The sequence below is a fragment of the Melopsittacus undulatus genome, chromosome Z, assembly GCF_012275295.1.
Source record: "Melopsittacus undulatus isolate bMelUnd1 chromosome Z, bMelUnd1.mat.Z, whole genome shotgun sequence".
NCBI lineage: Eukaryota > Metazoa > Chordata > Aves > Psittaciformes > Psittaculidae > Melopsittacus > Melopsittacus undulatus.
In genome coordinates, this window is record NC_047557.1 from 43,123,526 (window position 1) to 43,143,202 (window position 19,677).

Consider the following 19,677-nt stretch of genomic DNA (forward strand, 5'->3'; position numbering starts at 1 on the left):
CTCACCCCACTCTTAAATGAGAATATTGCTACCTTTCTCCTGCAATGGAAGGAACATCAAGAAATGTGGGAGAAGCGTTTGGATATCGAGAAGCCAAGCATTGCAAGGTCAATGCTTTTCTCCAAGATCAACTGTGAGCAATTTTACAACATGTGTCATATATTACTTGCTCATTAAAAATGTACATTTACTAACAGTGCTATCACAAGTCACCTACAACTCCAGAAGCCACTTTTATAAAGAACATACTCACAGGTCGTATGAGAACTTCCTCTGAAGGTTAGTCTGGTTCTTCTGAAACCAATAAACATTCAGCTGTAGCTTTCCATATTCTGTCTGTAACTCTTTCAAGTGTTCTGACCAAAACAGGATTAAAATATACATTTAAATACATACACACATATATACCTACATATATTACAATAGAAGTATCAAAAACCAGACCAACAGTAAGCACAGTAACTCCATCCATAATGCTCACTACATTTTGTGTACAAATACACAGATACTTATTAAATTTATTAATCACAGATACACAAGATTGAGTAAGAAGAGCCTTTCAGCCTAACATAGTAACAAAAATGGTGCAACAAAGATTTCTGACATACATTTCTTCATAAGGAATACTATGATTTGTTTACAAACACTTGCTTTGATAGATTTCAGCCCAGGAAATCTTTAGGTCTATGAAATACTAATCAGAACATAGTATGAAATGGCATTCGTGTTTATTAGCTTACAATAAAGACAAGCTTCCAGTGTTTCCCTGAATAATACACAATTTACAGTTATGTTTCTCAAAAACAATGGAATCTATGATTTACAGTTTTCTTTCTGATAGAAAGCTCTGTGTGAGAACACCTGAAGAATGCACCATGTCACATTTACCTGCTCCTAGAACTTAGGATCATTCCCTGGACTTCCTGAGGAATAAATTGCAAACAATAATTTTGGAGCACCAACATGAAGAGAAATTAATTAGACCGATTTTCTCTTATTTAATATAGGAGTTTGTGAATTACCCTTGTGCTAAAATGCACAACCCAAACACCTCAGGGAGGAACGTAAAAATATGCTGCAAAAAGTAGCATGAAGAATAAATATATCAACAATGCACACAGAGGCTAGTTTTACTCCTTATTATTCTGTATCATATGGGTCAGGAGTCCTACAACAAGTACTGCATGGACAAATCCTTCTACTAACCGAGATAGATTAATCTGACACTTCACTGAACTGGAGCTATACAGATGCAGGATCTAAGTCACCACAGCTCCAGCACCATCCTCATGACTTGAAGAAAGGCAGGATTTTCAGAAGAAAAAATAAAATGCAAGTCTTAAAAACAGGGGGCTAAAAAAAGCATACAAAAACGATATAAACGGGTATTATGTATATACCTCGTAGGCTTTGGATCAATCGGTCATTTACTGTGATGTTACTCATCAGCACTGCCTGGAAGGAATGAAACAGAAACGACAGTTTTAATTGCAAAGGACCTGCATTACCATTAGTATTATAAACAACATCAACCAAAGCACTTTTAACAAGATCTTTTATTTGTGAAATGCTGGGTTACAGCCAAACACAAAACCTTCTAGCTGCTCTAAAGGTTTACTAGACTATGAACACTCATTTTTACCCAGATTTCCCAGTAAATACGAGGGGAGAGATATCACTCCACTTTAAAAACAGGAGGAATTTAAAGAGTCCAGCCCTAAAATTGCTTGCTGCTTTATTCTGGTTTAATCTCATACTTGCAAATCACAGTCAGATTTACTGTATTTATCCTTGAAGGAAGAATACAGCATAGCACAGCTTGCCATCAACAACCTTCTCACCAGGGAATCAATACACCTGCATTAAGGCATGTAAGAATGAGCTATGAAAGCATTAATCATTCAGCATAAAAGAACTCTACAAAAGCAACATGAAGCCCTTGCATTATACCACTTTTCCTCTCTCTCTTTGATGACAAAGTGCTGGAGTGACCTTTCATTCCCTCACTTTGCTTTCTTATTCTGAAGCTGCAGTCGACATACGAATATTTGGACCAGTCTTTCACTAAGCCCCTTTTACCAACCCATACACATGCAACAAAACACCCGAATATTGACAGAATTAAGGCAGGCCTAAATAAAAATAATTCCTGTGAGCCAGAGGTCAGGATAACTCAGATTCATATTTAACATTCATAAAGTCTGGTGCACAAGAGTCTGCTTAAGACTACAAAGAGGTGATTGTTCAGAAACAAACCATTCCAGTCTTAGGAGCACTTTCCTGCACTTCACTGCCAGTTTCCTCATTATCTCCCTCCCAGGAAAACCCAGTGTTCTGCAGGGGTCCCAGATCAGGATATATCCAACCCCCAGCTTCCGCTCAGGTACTGATGTGTGTACATATGTCCACACCACTTTAATGCAAAGAAGTAATTGCATCCATTCTGCCTGCCCAAGTCACTCTGAAACACCCTGAAATGCTGTCAGTGCCTTTTTTCACCAAGACTACAGTAATAAGTGCCAGTTGATTAGAAAAAGCTAAACATTCAATCAATCAGAGTGAGATAGCACATAAGAGAGGGCTAGATTTGTCTTTCATTGACCCTTTAAAGAGTCTCGGTTTGGAGGAAGTGATTCACGTACTGATGAACAGGCAATCTTTTTCAACCCTAGGAAAAAAATATTCCCGTGCCACTCTATAGATACAGCTGGTCAATGAATACCACTGTGAAACCTCAAGAACAAAGGCCTTGTTACTGTGTTACAAAAAAAAACCAGTAATAACAACATGAGTAACACCATATACTTAGGATTGTTTAATACCTCTCCCTCTCCTTTCTCCTAGGACAGGTACAAACAGTATTCTTATTTGTTTTCACTGGTTTATCGGGGAAATGAAATTAATGTTTCAGTGGAAATGACAAGTTTTGCTAATGCATGAGCAACGATTAATCAAGTTGTTCCATGATTATCACACCTTTAGGGTTTCCAGCATTAGCCATTAACAAACTGTCAATGGACCAGAAAAATCAGTGTGATGTGACAATCTTACGTTCCTGCAACTTGTTCTGCCTTGGTTTTGGTTGGCTGGTTGATTGCTCCCCTCCTAATACAAGACTCCAAAATACCAGGACCACTTATTTGGTAGTAAAACAGACAAGTATTGAATGTTTTGTACATTAGGGCAATAATAACTACAATTAGCTGAACTGAATAAAATTATGTGCCATATGAAAAAGGTTCCTTATATCACAACAGGAAGAAAACGGAAAAAGCGTGCTTTGGCCTGTATGAGTTACATATAGCACTTTCCCATGGCAATGCCACACCCACCTCCCTGAGTCTGTGGGTAGGAGTCCAGGAAAAAAGTCCTGTTTAAAAATCTTGTTAGCTGTTAAACCTGAAATACTGCTTCATAATTTACAGAGTAATGCTCCAACTGTCAGTTTCCAATCCAACTGTATCCATAATGTCAGGCTTTCCATGCCTCCTCCTGCCATCCAAGAGTCAACTAATCTTCACCTCATGGCTGTGAATTTGGCAGACATTATTTTTCTTTGGGTTTTATGCACACCAATAAGAAACCTGCTGGGAAGCACTAGCAAACACATGCCAAAACACAGTTCTAGGAAGAAACTGGCATATTAAACCTCATTCAGCCCACAAGACAACACCTATGATACCTAGAAGTGAGAATCCAGCACTGTTATCACTCAATCAAAATGTTACCTTCTGTGACAAAGCAACTCTGTAACACAGAGCCAACTTATTTTATTTGCAAACCGGTCTTGCAGAGAAATCCTTCTGATCATCACAGAGGAAAATTCAGTTTCCTGTCTGGAGTCAATGCTGCAGACAGCAGATCTCCAGAAACAAAAAATAAAGCCACACTGCCACCAACAGTGATGGAAAAATCTTGCTCCAGCTGGCTATAAATTTTTTTAAATGACAGCCACCGGATATATTGTTCTTGCTCTTTACAGACCTTGTGTATGTAAGTCATACTCCACTTGAGAAACAAAAATTAAAGTTATTGTTTAAACAAAACCCAAAACATAGGTGCAGAAGTACTTGTGAGGACATTACTTTGAAGCATATGTTTTGAACACACACACACACACACACACATACTCTGAACTATATACATGAATTTAATCTGATTAATGCCTTACACAGTAGTGTCCTTAAAACATTTCTTGGGGCCATTATTCAATAATGGCAACCTTCAGCATTTGCCACTCTCAAAAATCAGCTAACCCAAGCACATTGAGTTCATGTTTGTGCTTTCTAACAATGACTGTCCGTGCTGTATATATTGGAACGGGAAAAAGGAATAAAATGACAAAGAACTTGATGAGAGTAAACACTGGCTTCAGAACTAAAACCTAAGAAAAAGGGGTATGCATTCACAAACATAGCAGGACCAGTAAATCAGCTGGTAAGAACAAAACCAAGTAGGAACAAAGCAAGCTGAGAGATAAGATCGATACATCCAGAAAACAGCAGAAACAAGCATTTATAATTAATCAGGGAGAAAAAGGGCACCTATTTAATGATTAACTATTTAACTCAAACTGACCTAAGTCCTTACTACAAAGAAAAGGAGCTGCTCTGCTTTGCACGCTCCTGCCCTCCATCACCATTCTGGCCACACAGCACAAGCCACATTTTGATTATCTGTTGTTTATTTCTTAATTATATCTGGGGATCTCCACCCCACTTCTCTATTTTTGCAAGTACACCTCCACACACACACACCTGCCTAGTAACACACATCATCAACTGCTTTCTTTGTGCTCTTCTTCACCAATTTGAAATAATGTTCAGGAGTAAAGAAACCATTTGTAACAGCCACAAAAAAGCTTTTTCATTCTAGGACATGAGATTAATGGCTAACTACAAACTAGTACCTGGGGAAAAAGTTCATAAATAAGATCTCAAAGGAAATATTTCTCTTTTAGGTTGGCCTATGTACTGCACAGTCACAGTGAACGTGTGCCAACTGAAGCATGGCCAAAACAAATTTCAAGCCCAAAATGGAGGAGGCATTGTTAATTTAAAAGTACTTCTCACTGAACTGAATTCCATTCAGAAATTACAGACTTTTCCTCACCCTCAACAAAGGGGGAAGAGACGGGGGGAAAATTAACCAACAAAACCAACCAAACCTCCCAAAAACCCAACCAACTCTCTTCCTAAAGAGTGACCCTGGCAAAGATGAGGGACACTATCTTGACTCTATCACACCCTCTGCTAAAAGCAATCTAGACTCTTTTTCCATGCTGAGGGACCATGCACCATGATGTGGTGAAAGACAGCTCTCAAAACTGCAGAAACCATCAAAACAGTAAAGCTAACAATTTTTTACACTCTCAGCAGAAGAAAGAGGAGTTTGACACATATGAGTAAGAAATTACAAGTGCAGGGCAACAGCAGGCCGACTGGGGAAAATAAGACCTGTACAGCTACAGGACTTCCATGTCATTGTTGTATTTCATTAAAACTCAAATAATAAGCAGTGTAAACAGAACAGAACCCTGTTATGTGAGAATCTTGATAGAAATCTGTACAGGTACACATAATGTACCTTCTGCTTTCCTTTTTGTCCATTCATTTTGCTATAAAAGGGGTAGAAATGTGCCAGTATTTAATTCTTAAACTACACATACTCTGAATTCCACACTTAGGATGCCTACAGTTCAGCTAGACCCAGGTCATCCATTTTTTTTCTTTACCATGTGAAAATGTATTTTAAACAGAGGTAGTATTCTAAACCAGTTTCTAAGCAGTTACAAGTAAGCAGGCTGATCTCCCTTGTTAATTTAGTAACATCATGCTATGGCAAGTAGAACAGGGGACAAGGCAGTACTCGCTTTTCCTTAAAGCTTTTTGAAAACTAGAAGATGCAACATCAATTTATAAAATAAAACAAAACACATAAGCACCTTCTCCTTTTCACAGCAGGCTTTCTATTCTCTCTCCATCCCAGCCACTGTCATCTCTTCTGAGTGGAGCCAACTCTCTGCATACTGATAGGTATTTTGTTTCAGAAGATGTGCTGGGAATTTAAATTTTCCCAGAGGGAGGGGATCTGAGAGCAGCTGTGGCCAGTGTTAAAAGACACTGAGCAACAGGACAGTGACGTGCTTCACATATAATGTACAAAGCTTAGCCCCTCTCCTCAGCAAAACAAGATGTGGGCTGGGGAAGAATTACATAAAACCAAAGAAAATTACAAAAGTATACTCTAGCTGTTAAAAACAAGAGAGATGACACATACTGTTCTCCTATTACACTCTCACAGAATGACTATCATGGTTGTGCACATCCCAGAAACTACGAGTCCTGAATAACAAACATACAGAATATTGTTCTTTAGAAAATCACTTACAGACTACAAACAGCCCTTTGCACTCCTCATTACTTATCTGTTGTGACTAAGAGTTCATGTAAGCTCTCTTGATCTCTTCAGTCTATCTCTTTATGGATTTCCACAAGCCATTTGCTGAACCTGTATTAGTCCTTAAAAATTCAAGCAGATTTTTAAAAAGCAAATTGGTGACTGAAGTGTTTCATATGTACTCAGACTTAACAGAATAATAATTACAACAGCAATTTCCCAGGATTACATTGCATCAGTGAATGGTGAGCCCATAGTGTACTTCAGACTCTGATTTCCTCCTGCCTTCTGTGTCCTCATCCTTTTAAGTAGCAGAGACAGCTCTACCAGAAAAGAAGGCAAACTTAACTCAAAATGGTTGCTCCGGTATAGTTTTTTTCTATAATCAGCAGAACTGTATTTTTATCCTGAAACAGATGGGTTTTCAAGACAGACCATTCATTCTTACACATCAGCTGAAAGCATTTTCATTTTTCTTTAAGAACATCTAGAACTAAACAAAATCATGTTTATCACTCAAAGATCTGTCTAGTTAGTTAAACAGTTTGTATTATTTTTAAGGAAAGTTGAGAGACTTGTGATTTGGATTTGTATTCATTCTCCCTGACTAGGTAAATATCTGCTACCAATCTCCATGTTCAAAGTTCAGTTTAAGCAACAAGTTTCCAGTAACTAGAAATGATGAATTCATCACTTGACTCTCAGGAATCCTGGATTCCACTGAAATTCGTGAAGCCGAAAAAAAATATATGTGTGCTCATGTGTGTATACAAGGGGGTATGCACATGTTAACATACAACACACACTTACATACCAATATAGATACCCGCACAAAAAAAGGACTCAGAAATAGTCATTTCTTATATCCTACATCCCTCTGTAGAATAACCTCTGATCCTGGACAGATTCTTCAGATCAGGATCCTTAGCACAAAGAGCTAAGTTTTCCCTCTCTTCCCTGTCACCACATCACCAGCATTGCTAAGTGGGGGGGGGGAATCCATGCCAACTTGGCTAATGGCATCTTTTGACAAGGCATCTTTTGACAAATACACAGGTTCCCAGTAAAACAACTCTCCCTACTCTTTAATCACAGTGTTGGAAAACAAACTACTACTGTGCAGGATACTTGCTCATGTGTTTCAAGAGCAACAAAGCAAAGTTTGAATTTGCCATAAAGTGGTGCACAGGCACACACATACTCATCCTATCACTTGAGGCTCCTGAGACATGCTCTTCTCCAATCACAAGAAGCTGAAGACAGGAAATGAGTCCACCCCACCCCTTGTACCTAATGCTTCCTATAGCATCAGCTCCTGGGGTTTCAACAGCAAGCTTCATAGACTACTCCATTAATGAACAATTGTGGTTTAGGATGATGGAGGAAAAAGCACTTAGGAGAATTTGAGAGCTATTGACCCCAAAACCCACCTTGCCCAGCACCCTGGATGCCAAATAAATACCAAGGCAGCTACAGTATTTGCCAAACAGCAGCTATTTCTGGCTGAGGAACATCTGGAGCCAGAATTGAACACCTTTCTATTGGGCAGTGGCACAGATGTTTGTCCAAGGTTAACCAGTCACTTTTTAACCCACACAGACCCACTGCAACTGGGCATTATGGACGTCACACATTTGCAGCTTCACCATTGTGTAAAGAGCACTTCTGCTCAGTCTGAACTACAACTTGCTGACTGCATTTGAAGCCCAACAGTGGATGGAGAACAACCGTTCCTTGCCTCTCCCTGCCATGAGCACTTTCCGCACAATTCATCATCCTAGATATGCCCACAACAGCTCTCCTCAGCTGACTCTTGTCCAGTCTGGAACCTACACTGTGGATTCCTGCAGAGAAACCCTGCACAGCTTTGGTCCCCCTCCTCTTTCTTCTCTGTGTGGCTTTCCCAGCAATGCAAAACTTCACCAGTGGCCCCCCCAACTAATCCAGCTTTTCTAAGATGCCTTGTAACTTTTTTCTGTAACTTTTGCCTTATCATTTGCCCCTATGGTAACAGTCTCACCAACATGGCTGCATAATTTTTCTACAAGCAATTCATGTGTTTCCTTTTGCACTTCCAGGTGTGAATGCATTCATTAATCTCCCTCATCCCTGTCACCGACTCTTTCAAAAGGAAACTCCAGGAGACTTCAGAAGCAACATCAGCTTTTCCAAGAATCAGTCTGACTCTTTCCTAGACTACCACATCCACCCTCACATCCAACAGCAGTTTCTGTTTTAGAAAATACTTCCCAACTCTTTTACCTGGCACAGATGGCAGGTTTAATGTATGACAGCTCCTACATGCCTTCTTGACTCAAAACCAAATATGGTGTCAGCTACATTTGTCTAGTACCACAGTAATTTGAAGGAGAAAGGTAGCACACCATAGTCTGGCAGAAACATTTCATCCACCAAGCTTCCTTAAAATGCCTGGGTGAGTACCTGTCAGCAGCTCTCAACATCCACCCTATGTTGCGAACTCTGTGGCCAGCATGTCCAGTTAGCTGACATCTAACACATTTGACTAAAGGAAAATCTGCTTATAAAAACAAAACTTAAACCATATTTCCGTTGTAAAAGAGACTGTAGAGTAAATTAAGCAAAAATTCAGCAAATACTTAGTTTTGTTTGCCCTCTCCTTATTTTTTGTTTGCTTCTTTGTTCTGCTTAACTCATGAATGTGCTTTTACTCCTTGTAGGACAGAATTGGAATGTAAAAAGATGCCAAAACAGATGGTGAGTTTCACCAGCACATGAACTGGGGGAGAGGTTTTATTCCAGTGTTGCTACTTGTAACTTCTAATATTTCATGTGTTATACAATGAAAGCTATAATGTGCATTCAACGTGCAATATCAGACAATGATACATAAATTAAATGTTTTGCCACACCAACACAGACCATGTGCCCATCAGCTGGAACATTTTAACAACCTTACTCTGTTGCAGAGAGTGTATTGGTAAACCACAGTCTCACAGAAAACTGTGACCAGGTATAAACACCTCTGGGCCCTACCTTCTCTTCTTGGTGTAGCTTGTTGGCATTTTCCATCTGAAAGCTGTGCAAGGACTGGATTTTGTCGATCTGCTGCCGCTGCTTCTCTAGCTCCCCTTGGAATTCATTCTTCTTGAGTTCCACGGCACCCCTCTCGGCTGCCGCACGGCGGACTTTGCCTTCCAGATCCATGATCCGACCCTAAAAAAGAGCAAATTAGCCCAAGAAAATATAAATTACTGTTCTCCAATTAAAAATGACCATTCTCAATAGATTTTTCTCCAATACAAAGAATATCAGATTTCACTGAACTAACAATTCTAATGTCATCAAAGTGTTGTGTTAGCCAGGGGCACCTGCCATACACATAGACACACTCTCCCCAGTTTAAATAAATTAACAGTACAGTATATTCTGCAGAGACTATAAAAATTTCAGTTAAAGATAAAAGAATTTAATCCAAACAATTCTGACATCACTGCACTTTCCAGTGTTGATCTTAAACTAACTTAGAGGGAAAATTCATCTCTCAAATCAGTACATTTTCCCAGAAGACTGAGGAAAAACCAGGAGGAAGACAACACTACCTAACTTTCACAAACAACTGACATATAGCTGTTACACAGAGATACATATGAGAAGGACTCATTTATTAGAAGATCACGCTTCTTCTTGATTGGGCGAAGTGCAGCAACAAGCAAAGGAGAGCTGGGTTTTTCAGCCAGGAGAAGACTCCAGGGAGGCCTTCCTGCGACCTTTCAGTGCTTAAAAGGGGCCTATAAGATGGGAAAAGACCATTAGCAGCAGGGTGATGGTTGAGGGTTGAGGGGTGATGTTTTTAAACTAAAAGAGGTGAGTTTCAGGCTGGGTGTGAGGAAAATATTCGTTACAACAAGGGTGGTAAAACACTGGCACAAGTTGCCCAGAGAGATGGTGGACATGTCATCCCTGAAGACATTCAAGGCCAGGCTGGATATGGTTCTGGGCAACCTGATCTAGTTGAAGATGTGCCTGCTCATTGTAGGAGGGCTGGACCACATGGCCTTTGAAGGTCCCTTCCAGCCCAAACTATTCTATGATTCTAGGAATGGAGAGTTAGAAAGATAGCTGAATGCTTTGTGTGAGCATAAGTAACAAGTACCATACATGCATGCTTTCAAGTTTGGGGTTTCCCTCACCTAAAAATCAGAATTCCTCTCTCACTGCCCTATCTCCCACTACTGATAAGCAACTGTAGTATTTATGAGAATTCCTACAACACGCTGAAGCTCCTTGCCCACCACATGAAGGAGAATCATCCTTCTTCTGGATTACATTTTTAACCACACAAGTACAGGACAACATGCAGAGCAACAAGCGAGTTACCTGCAGATCCATGCTGCGAGAACTTGCAACCCAGTAATTGAAGCCCAAAACAATGATGCAAGCCACAAGCGCAGCCACAAGCAGGGGTGGAGACTTCATCCCTCGGCAGCTGTTTCCTAGTCCTACCATTTCAGGAAAAACACAGACCCAAAGAACTACAACAGCGTGGAAACCTGCAAATTAAAACAGGCACATTAGATTACATATTCCACTACAGCTACTTTATACATGCAATGAAGCAGTAACAAAATTGCTCTTTCCTAAAGGAACTACATCCAGGCAGGAAGGCACACTGTCTAGATACTTCCATCTGAAAGACCAAGAAAGGCCATCTTGTTGCCATCACCTTGTACATAAAGCTTCACATGGACTTTGAGGGTGAAGCCTTGAATATTCCTAGCAGTATAATGAAAATCTGCAATAAACAGAACAAACCAGTCATGCTTTTATCATACATTACACACAAACTTGGTCAGATAACACTGGTCTACAGATAGAGGATAAATTCCTTGTTATCTCTTTTAGTCAGAAAATAAGCCTAGTCTCACTGTTTCAGGAGCAATTTGCACTTTGCTCCTGAAACTCAGGCAATTTCAACTTATTCCCTCTGACAATATTATTTTAACTTTTGCTTGCAGGTTTATAAATAAATAAAATTATATTGAACCAAATTACTTTAAGGATAATCTAAATAAATAAAAAAAAAAAGAAAAAAAAAGAATTAGCATACACTCCATTAATACAATGGTAAATTACATTAAATGATGCTGGTTTTGATCCTCAGCTGCTGTCTCTGATCCTAACAAAAAAACAAATAACCTTGCTTTAACGAATGAGCAGTACCAAGGGTACTACTGGTTGCTATGACACTTGGGTTGCCTCTGCAAAACAGCCCATCTTAATATAAAAGTGTGAGCAAAGGGCAGTTACAATTCTGTTTGAAATAGGCTATGTTCATCCTGTGACATGATAAAATCTGCTCTTAATGAGTGTAATAGCAGGTAGCTCAATGAATCCTCAAACTCCACTGGGAACCTTGAGCACAGTTCGTAATAGATTGCTCTCTTGTACACTGAGATCAATGTTTTTTCTTTTTGTACTCCTGCAGACAAAAGCCCACAAAGATGAGCACAGAAGATGAATCAGATGGCAAGCACAGACAGATGCGTCAAAAGGCATTAACTAAATCTGAAATAGGTACATTTACTACTAATATCTTGTACAGCCTCTCAAGGTACATTCTTTTAAATAAACTGACTTTTTCCTTACAGATGCAATTCAGAGGTTGTCATATACTTAAAAATTAATACATCATAGCAACCCTCAAAGGGTTTACACGTGCACATAGACTGTAATCACTAGGGAAGAAGGTGATGTCAGAAGTTAGCAGATACCAGAAATGCTGATTCTACTTATGTCCAGTACTTTAGTCTTTTAACAGCTCACCTGTACCTAAGTCTGCACATTTACCCTCCACAAAATCCCCTTTGCATTCAGTTTAAAATATAACCCATGTTCTTTTCTCAGCAGGGAGTGTGCAATGCTGTCAGACTGGTGAAAATATCAAATCTATGTGGTCATCTGAAAAGTTTGTGAATTTGTTTGTATTTGGGAATGGGGTACATATGGACCCTAAAAGTAAAACATGGATTCTTGAAAATGCTGCCTCTTTGTGTACATGTACACACACACGTACACAAAAAAAACCAAACCCAAAAAACAATGAAACAACACAAACATCAAATCCACAGAAAACCCCAAAGCAAACCAAAAGAAGTGTGCATGACTGCACAGGTCCAACACTTGAGATTCTTGCCTAAGGAAACCTCAGCTACTTGAGCAAACTGACACATGCAGTAGAGCTCCAGCAGACACCCATGGGGCCAGCTGAAGTAAGGCCAATAGAAAAAGCAAACGCATGACGAGGGACCATGCACTTTTGTTGTAAAAAAAAAAAAATCAAGATACAGTAGACTAAAACACACAGAGATATGCACAAATTTCCAATACAAAGCTAGGAATTGCAGAAATACATGCATCTTGCAGAGACTATTCTGCTGTGCCTTCCTAAGAGAAGAGCCTGAGCAGTACAGAGTTGCCTCGCCTTACACAGGTCCCCTGAGAACCAAGAACCACAGATCTCCAGAGTGGCAAAAATGAGAGGTGGAAAATGCAGAAGATCAGCACTGCCACATGAGCTATAAACAAGATAATTAGTTTACTTTTGTTTACCGGAATAAATACTACATTTCAAATAATGTGTATTGGAACCTGCCATGAAGTCATTTGTATCCTGTTCTTCATTGTAAGAATATTAGCTGATACACTTGAAAACACAGAAAAATACTAAACATAGCACTGCAAGATACAGTGAGTCATTCCAAGTGTTACTTGAATAAAGTAATTGGCATTTTCCTCCTAGTGGTCAGAAACAGAGAAAGTCATCTATGTTATCAGCAGTAATAACTTGCACTGGAATTTAACTACTGGTAAATGTATGGGACTAGCTATTTAGCTCAATTTTCAGAGCTGAAAGCAAACCATATTGTTCAAAGGAAGAACAATTAGTTCAACACATAGGTTAAAGCACAAGCGCAAAACCATGTTAAAGGAATGCTGATATACCTACTGAGTACGCAAATCCAGCAGTCTCAGGAATTCTTCCACTGTTTTCAGCTATTAGAAACAAGCAGGCAAGAAAGCACTGATTTCCCAGTGGAATGTTTGACTGCAATACATTGCTCTCTCTAGAAAATCCAGTGTTGTTTGCCCTTAAGTAATTTATGTTCATTGGGAATATATTTTTATACTCAACAGAAGGAAAGGCAACATGCAGGGGAAAGAGATGAAACCCAAAGGAAGATCTTCTATCCAAACACAGCAGACCCAGAACACTACCTCTGTTGCAAAATTGATATTCCCTTTCTCATCAGTTTAAAAATTAAAACTTTTTAACTCTATCATGGATACACACACACGTATCCTCGAGCAGCCTGGACAAGAGAAGGCTGCGTGGAGACATCATAGCAGCCTTCTAGTACATGAAGGGGTCTTATAAGAATGCTGGGGAGGGACTCTTCATTAGGGCCTGTAGTGATAGGACAAGGGGGAATGGGTTCAAACTTAAACAGGGGAAGTTCAGGTTAGATTACGAATTTAGGAAGTCAGAATTTAGGAATTAGAATTTAGGAGGAAGTTCTTTACTGTAAGAGTGGTGAGGCACTGGAACAGGTTGCCCAGGGAAGTTGTGAATGCTCCATCCCTGGCAGTGCTCAAAGCCAGGTTGGTTGGAGCCTTGGGTGATATGGTTTAGTGTGAGGTGTCCCTGCCCATGCCAGCGGGGTTGGAACGAGATGATCTTAAGGTCCTTTCCAACCCTAACTATTCTATGATTCTGTTCTATGGTTCTACGCATTTTGAAGGACAGATAAGCAAATCAGCTCAGTAAGCACATTTACTTGGAAATTATTTGCACATGCTGTTTTCCAGGAAACATCTGGTTTGGCACAGTTATCTGAATTGAAAATAAAATACATTTATGATTTTATGGGTAAGACAATTATTTTACTCAACATGAAGGAATATATCATTCATGAATGTTTACTACAGATGCGAAAAGGAGATGCTGTATCATGTGCATAATGCTCTACATTTGGTAAAGCATAAAATTCCAGATTTTTGAACAGCAGATTGCATTCTTCTGTTTTGCAAGCTTAGCAATGCTACATCAAGTGTGAGATGCTTTAGCCTTCAAAATGTTCAAGCAAACTGCCATACAGCACACTTTTATTTCCCATATTAATACACTATCAGTCTGTCTGATCAATTCCTTCTTTTATTGTACTCACCTAAAGTAAGATAGCCAATATTCAGTGATCTTCCACTACAGATAACTAACAACCACGCTGACAAAGTCTGAAGACTAAGACATTCAAGGCAAAGACAGAGCAAAACAATTTGTGCATTTCAGACTTCCAGAAGGAAAACCAAGTCCCTCTGCTCTGTGTATTTGCACAACACCTGCCAGGCAGGAATAAGCAGAACAGGAAAAAATCCATCAAAGCAGCATGTAGACAGAGTGGGAAGCAAAAGGTGTCCCTTAATCCCAGCCTGTATAGCTGCCTACTCACTGTCCCCTTCACCACCTAGCTTGCATAAGCCAGAGAAGCACATGAAGGCCATGTACAGATGGAGCAGCCACTGAAAAGTGAAGGCACATCTTCCTTGGAGGTCTGCACCTCGGATTAACGGCTGTTTCTTAGTAAAACCCCTTCGGAAAGGGACACAACCTGAGGCAAAAGGGAGTGAAAAAATAAAGAACCGAGGGGTACCAGACAGTACTAAGAGGATCCACAATCCCATCCAACCAGACCTGTCAACAGGCAATCACTCTCTCTGTCCAGGCTGAGGAAATCTCTCGTCCAGGGGCCCCTGTAAGACAGATCATAGGGCTATTCCCACCATTTGCAAATTCATCTCAAATTTTTCAACAAGGTTCTGGAGGAAATCACCTGTCCCATGGCATAGAGGGTTGGAACTAGATGATCTGTAAGGTGTTCTCTGACCCAAACTATTCTATGTTTCAGTGAAAATTCCTATGTCTGACTGTTTGAATAAAAGTATACTAGCTTTTCCAAGCAAGCTAATAAAAACCTCTTCCACTTACAACAGTTTGCTAGTTACACCCAGAAATGACTAAATCAGACTAAAAGATACCAGAAATTGGATTTTATTTAAAAAATAATTAATCAAAGCTTTTAAAAATGTAATTCTGAAGAAAGTGAATCAGACACAGAGCAAATACTTGTGCACCCAGTCTTCAAAACAAGGTGATATTTTGGGCGTGGATTGAAATGGAGAAGTGACAAAATTAAGTCAAAACCTTTTATTGTCAGTTAACATATTGTCGGTTAACATGCAGTAGTGGTCATCCTTGAAACAGAAATCCAGTTGTTGGGTCTCACAGTTGGATATTACCCAAAGTATCACCATTCACAGTCTCACAGCAACCTTCAGCTTTCAAGGGTGCCCTTACAGCTTTACAGAGGTCAGAAACATGGTATAATACACTGCCACAAAACACAGCAGGTTCCTCATCATCCTCTGCAGCAACACTGTTTGGGGTGGGGTTTTTGAGTTAGTAAGTCAGAAAAAGTCAAACAAATGCTCTTCTAATGGAGATTTAAAGTTTGTATAATGAACTCAAGCCTGCTGACCACAGACTTTCTAAATACCATGCACAGAAATCCACAAACTGCAGGCTCAACCAACCAAACAAATTAAAAAAGAACAACCAACCACCAAACAAACCAAAAAACACAAAACTAAAACCAAACAAATCGACAAAACTTCCTGGAACACTCAGCTCCAGCCACTTTTCAAACTTCTGTACTTTGAATGACTGGCTCACTTCAAAGCAGCAACCACCCCCAGAAAAAAAGAAATCGAACACAGATGCCACAGGATATCATTGAGTCACTATTTGCCCAAATTACCAAGTTACTTTTCACAGGAAGGGGAGAAGCATTTTCAGCACAACACATCGAGCAGATGCACTCTCACCCTTCTCAGGAACAACCATCATTAGACACTCAGTTCAGAAAAGGTCTTCCTTTTCTAATGCATTTTAAACTAGAAGTAACAGAGCAGAAGAGTATGAAGATACTGAAGAAGCATTACCTTTTCAGGGGGAGGATGACTGTTACCACTTGTCCACTAATTATTTTTCAGCTCAGGAAGTATCTCATCTTTCAAATGACTACATTACAAGAAGCTATAACCAACACCCAGGATGTCCTGCTCTTTATCTGATTAAAGAGATAGCCCAAAGAGGTGTGTAGCTAGAGATTTAAAGCAGGCATTGATTCTGATGAAGAAAGTTAGGCAACCAGAGTTAACTGGAGAAAATCTTCTAAAATACCGATATCTGAAGTTTCCAGACATGCTGTCTAGGTGTACTTGTTGACAATACTATAATCACCTGAAAATACTGTGCATGAAACCAAAGTCACACATATACCAGAATGATCTCATCATTTCATCTAAGCATTCATTTATTTCAAGGAAAATATTCTGTTGCCAGTATTTTTCCCATAGAACATGAACTAACTTGTTAGGATCACCATTAATAGGCCACCCTCTTGATCTTAAAAAACCCACCAACACTAGGAAATGGAGTACAGTATGTCAAAGTATGTGGTGAGAAAAACACTATGCCCCTGTCCCCCCACCTCGGTAACATTACATGTATGGTTTCACTGTAAAACACGCAAACCTCCTCCTAGAAAAGTAAAAAATAAAGATTGCAAATAGCTCTTCATGAGCAAAGTTCTGTCAAGACGTAACATGAGGCACCATCTTAAAGGAGTCAACACAGGGGCCAGGTTAATTACAAACATGACCAGTTACATCTGGAAGGTGACATGGGAATCCAACAACGCAAAGTGAGGTTAACCTCCAGGGTGCCTGAAACAAACGCATTGTTCACCGCCTAACCAGCAGCTGAATGAAGATTTCTGAGGAGGTGGGTGGAACACTTTGCCAAGCCTAACTGGGAAGGGCTCTGGAGGCACGAACTTGTGAACGGCCACCAGCCACCCCAGCGGGAGCGAGAACTCCGGAGCTCTGTCTACTAGGGAGGAAAAGCAGGGAGACGCTTAAGCAAGGCTAGCTCAGAAGAAAGAGGTAGAAGAGGGCGAACACTTTCAGGTCAGAGCCCTGGTGGGAAGGCACCCGGAAAGACCGTCTGGTCCCACCTTTACCGTAGAGCCTAGAGGAGATTCTCTCACGCCTTGCCTTGTTATGGCCCTTTCTGATTTCTAACATCATCATTGCTTCTGCTTCCACTGTGGAGGTCTGTCTACATTTATATCTACCAGAATTGTTTAGGGCTAAACACGCTTCTCTCTGTGCTAAAGACCCAAAAAGAGAAGACTGACTGAACAAAGAGAGACAAAGTACAATACAGCGCCGTTAGTGCCAGGTATACTCGGAAGCTAAGCCCATACGAACCTGGCATCCATCTATGGCGAGTGGCGAGCTCCCGCGGGACGGAGCCCGCCCTGGCCGCATCTCGCCGCCCGCCTCGCACACCCCAGCCGCTGCTGCTGGCGCCGGCCGAGCCAGCCAAAGGACGGGGGCAGGCCGCGGCCCGGGGTCCCTCACGCCTCGCCGCCCGACCCCGCCGGCCGTCTGCCCCAGCCGCGGCACAGGCCGCCGTGCGGGGAACGATACTTCAGGCAGGCCCGGCCGCAGCAGCCCCCAGCCCAGCCCAGCCCAACAGGCAACGGCGGGGACCGCGGCCGCTCACCTCAACTTCCCGAGCCGCCGCGTCGAGCAGGAAGGCGGCGGCCGGTGGTGCGCCCCCCGCAGCCCCCGGCGCCCGCTGCGAGAGAGGGCAGTGAGGGGAGAGCACGGCTCGGCACAGCAGGGCAGCGCTGGCAGGAAGTGTGGGGCGAAGAGGAAGCCTGCCGGCAGCACTGGCAGCGGGAGCTCCCGGGCAGCCCTTGCCCAGCCCCGCCCCGACCCGCCACCTCCCCCTGTCCGAGGCACCCCAGGCCAGGCAGGGCTCCGTGCCACCGGCGTCTGCCGCCCAGGGACACCCGCCCGGCGCCGCGGGGTCGGGGCAGCGGCAGGGCCGTGCGGTGAGGTGCGGGACAACGGCGGCGTGTGCGGTCCTCCCGCCAGCCCGCGATTCCGGTGCGGGTAGCTCAGGCCAGCCCTTGGCCAGCGCTTTAGCTGGGGTCCGAATTCCCAGTCCCCATCACAGGCGTTTGGGTTTCTGGAAAGTGACGTGTGGGGAAAGCTGATTGTCCGAAATCGGGGACGAGTGAAATAAGGCTCAGGAAGGTTGTTTTAGTGCTTACTTTTGACAGCCAAATTGATGAAGTGTGCATTTTCTTTGCTCAAAACGTCAAAGCCAAAAAAACCCAAAAGGGTTGTAGGAAAGGAACAATAGCAGTTGTAGGCTAAGAAAGATGCAGGAGAATTTATTAATCTATGGGAGAAGTTACTGCTTCTAGATCAGTTTCCTTAATGACATGATGGAATGACATGGTAGAACAAACAAAAAAAAAAAGAAATTTCTAACTCAACAAAAAGCACAAACTTAACAAAAATGATCTTCCATGTCAGAAGATCGTGCTGATTATGAAATGAGCCCTTATTTCAGTCCTTCTAGACCATTCAAAAATTGATCAGTGTAAGACCTGGATTTTAGCTTTTTCATGGGAAATAACAGGTTTGGTTTGATTTGGCTTGTGTTTTTTAATACCATGTACAGTATCTTTGTGATAAACACATAAATGGATCGGCTTTCACAATTTGTAGGTGTGGCTAGGTGGATATAACTATAGAAGTGTATAGTAACAAAAACAAAGCTCGATAAAGACACAAAATGAGCAAAATGAAGTAGTACAGTAGAAGAATCTGTAAAGGTAAAGGGGGGGGGGGGGGGTTTGCATGCTTCGTGTAAAAAAAGCTAGTGCCTATAAAATATATAGTACTTTTTAGCTTAACTTCGGTTGTAGAAAGAGAACAATGTTTATGTTGTTAGCCTGTGGAATTTAGTGGCCCCACTAAATGTGAGTTAATTGTTTCACACTGGTTCTCTAAAATATCTTTAGTTTTAAAGAACAATGTTTGTGTTGTAAGTCTGTGGTGAGATAACAAGATTTAGTGAGTTATTTCACACCATCCTTCTACTTATCAGTTAGCTTAGAGACAGAGCCTCCCAAACATCTGCTAGCTTGGGATACTCCTGTCCTGCTATAAATTTTGCAGGAAGGTCACACTGTTTTAAATCTCTGCTAGTTATCAGAATAATTACAGGTATGGCTGGTTTTAGCGAGTTGTGTGATTACTGGGGCATCCAACTGTGCCGAAGGTGAAAAGTACACTGTGAGAAAGACTGCTTATTTC

At 41.2% G+C, this 19,677-nt stretch overlaps 1 protein-coding gene across 4 annotated transcripts in view; it reads right to left on the reverse strand.

Annotated features, from left to right (window-relative positions):
- Positions 1-18,205, reverse strand: part of GOLM1 (golgi membrane protein 1) — a 35,008-nt gene extending 16,803 nt beyond the window's left edge. For 2 of the 4 annotated variants that reach the window (XR_004550533.1, XM_034072655.1), the window contains exons 1-5: positions 17,770-17,853; positions 10,759-10,931; positions 9,415-9,594; positions 1,401-1,455; positions 254-356 (exon numbers count right to left, since the gene is read on the reverse strand). Coding sequence is in view for 3 of the 4 variants with exons in the window: in XM_034072655.1 (XP_033928546.1) it covers positions 254-356; positions 1,401-1,455; positions 9,415-9,594; positions 10,759-10,931; positions 17,770-17,776 (518 nt within the window). In the remaining variant the exon portion in view is untranslated. Of the gene's footprint in view, positions 1-253; positions 357-1,400; positions 1,456-9,414; positions 9,595-10,758; positions 10,932-17,769; positions 17,856-18,067 lie in introns of those variants that run through there. The other 2 variants (XM_034072656.1, XM_034072657.1) reach the window with 2 other exon arrangements.
- Positions 18,206-19,677: the final 1,472 nt, after the last annotated feature.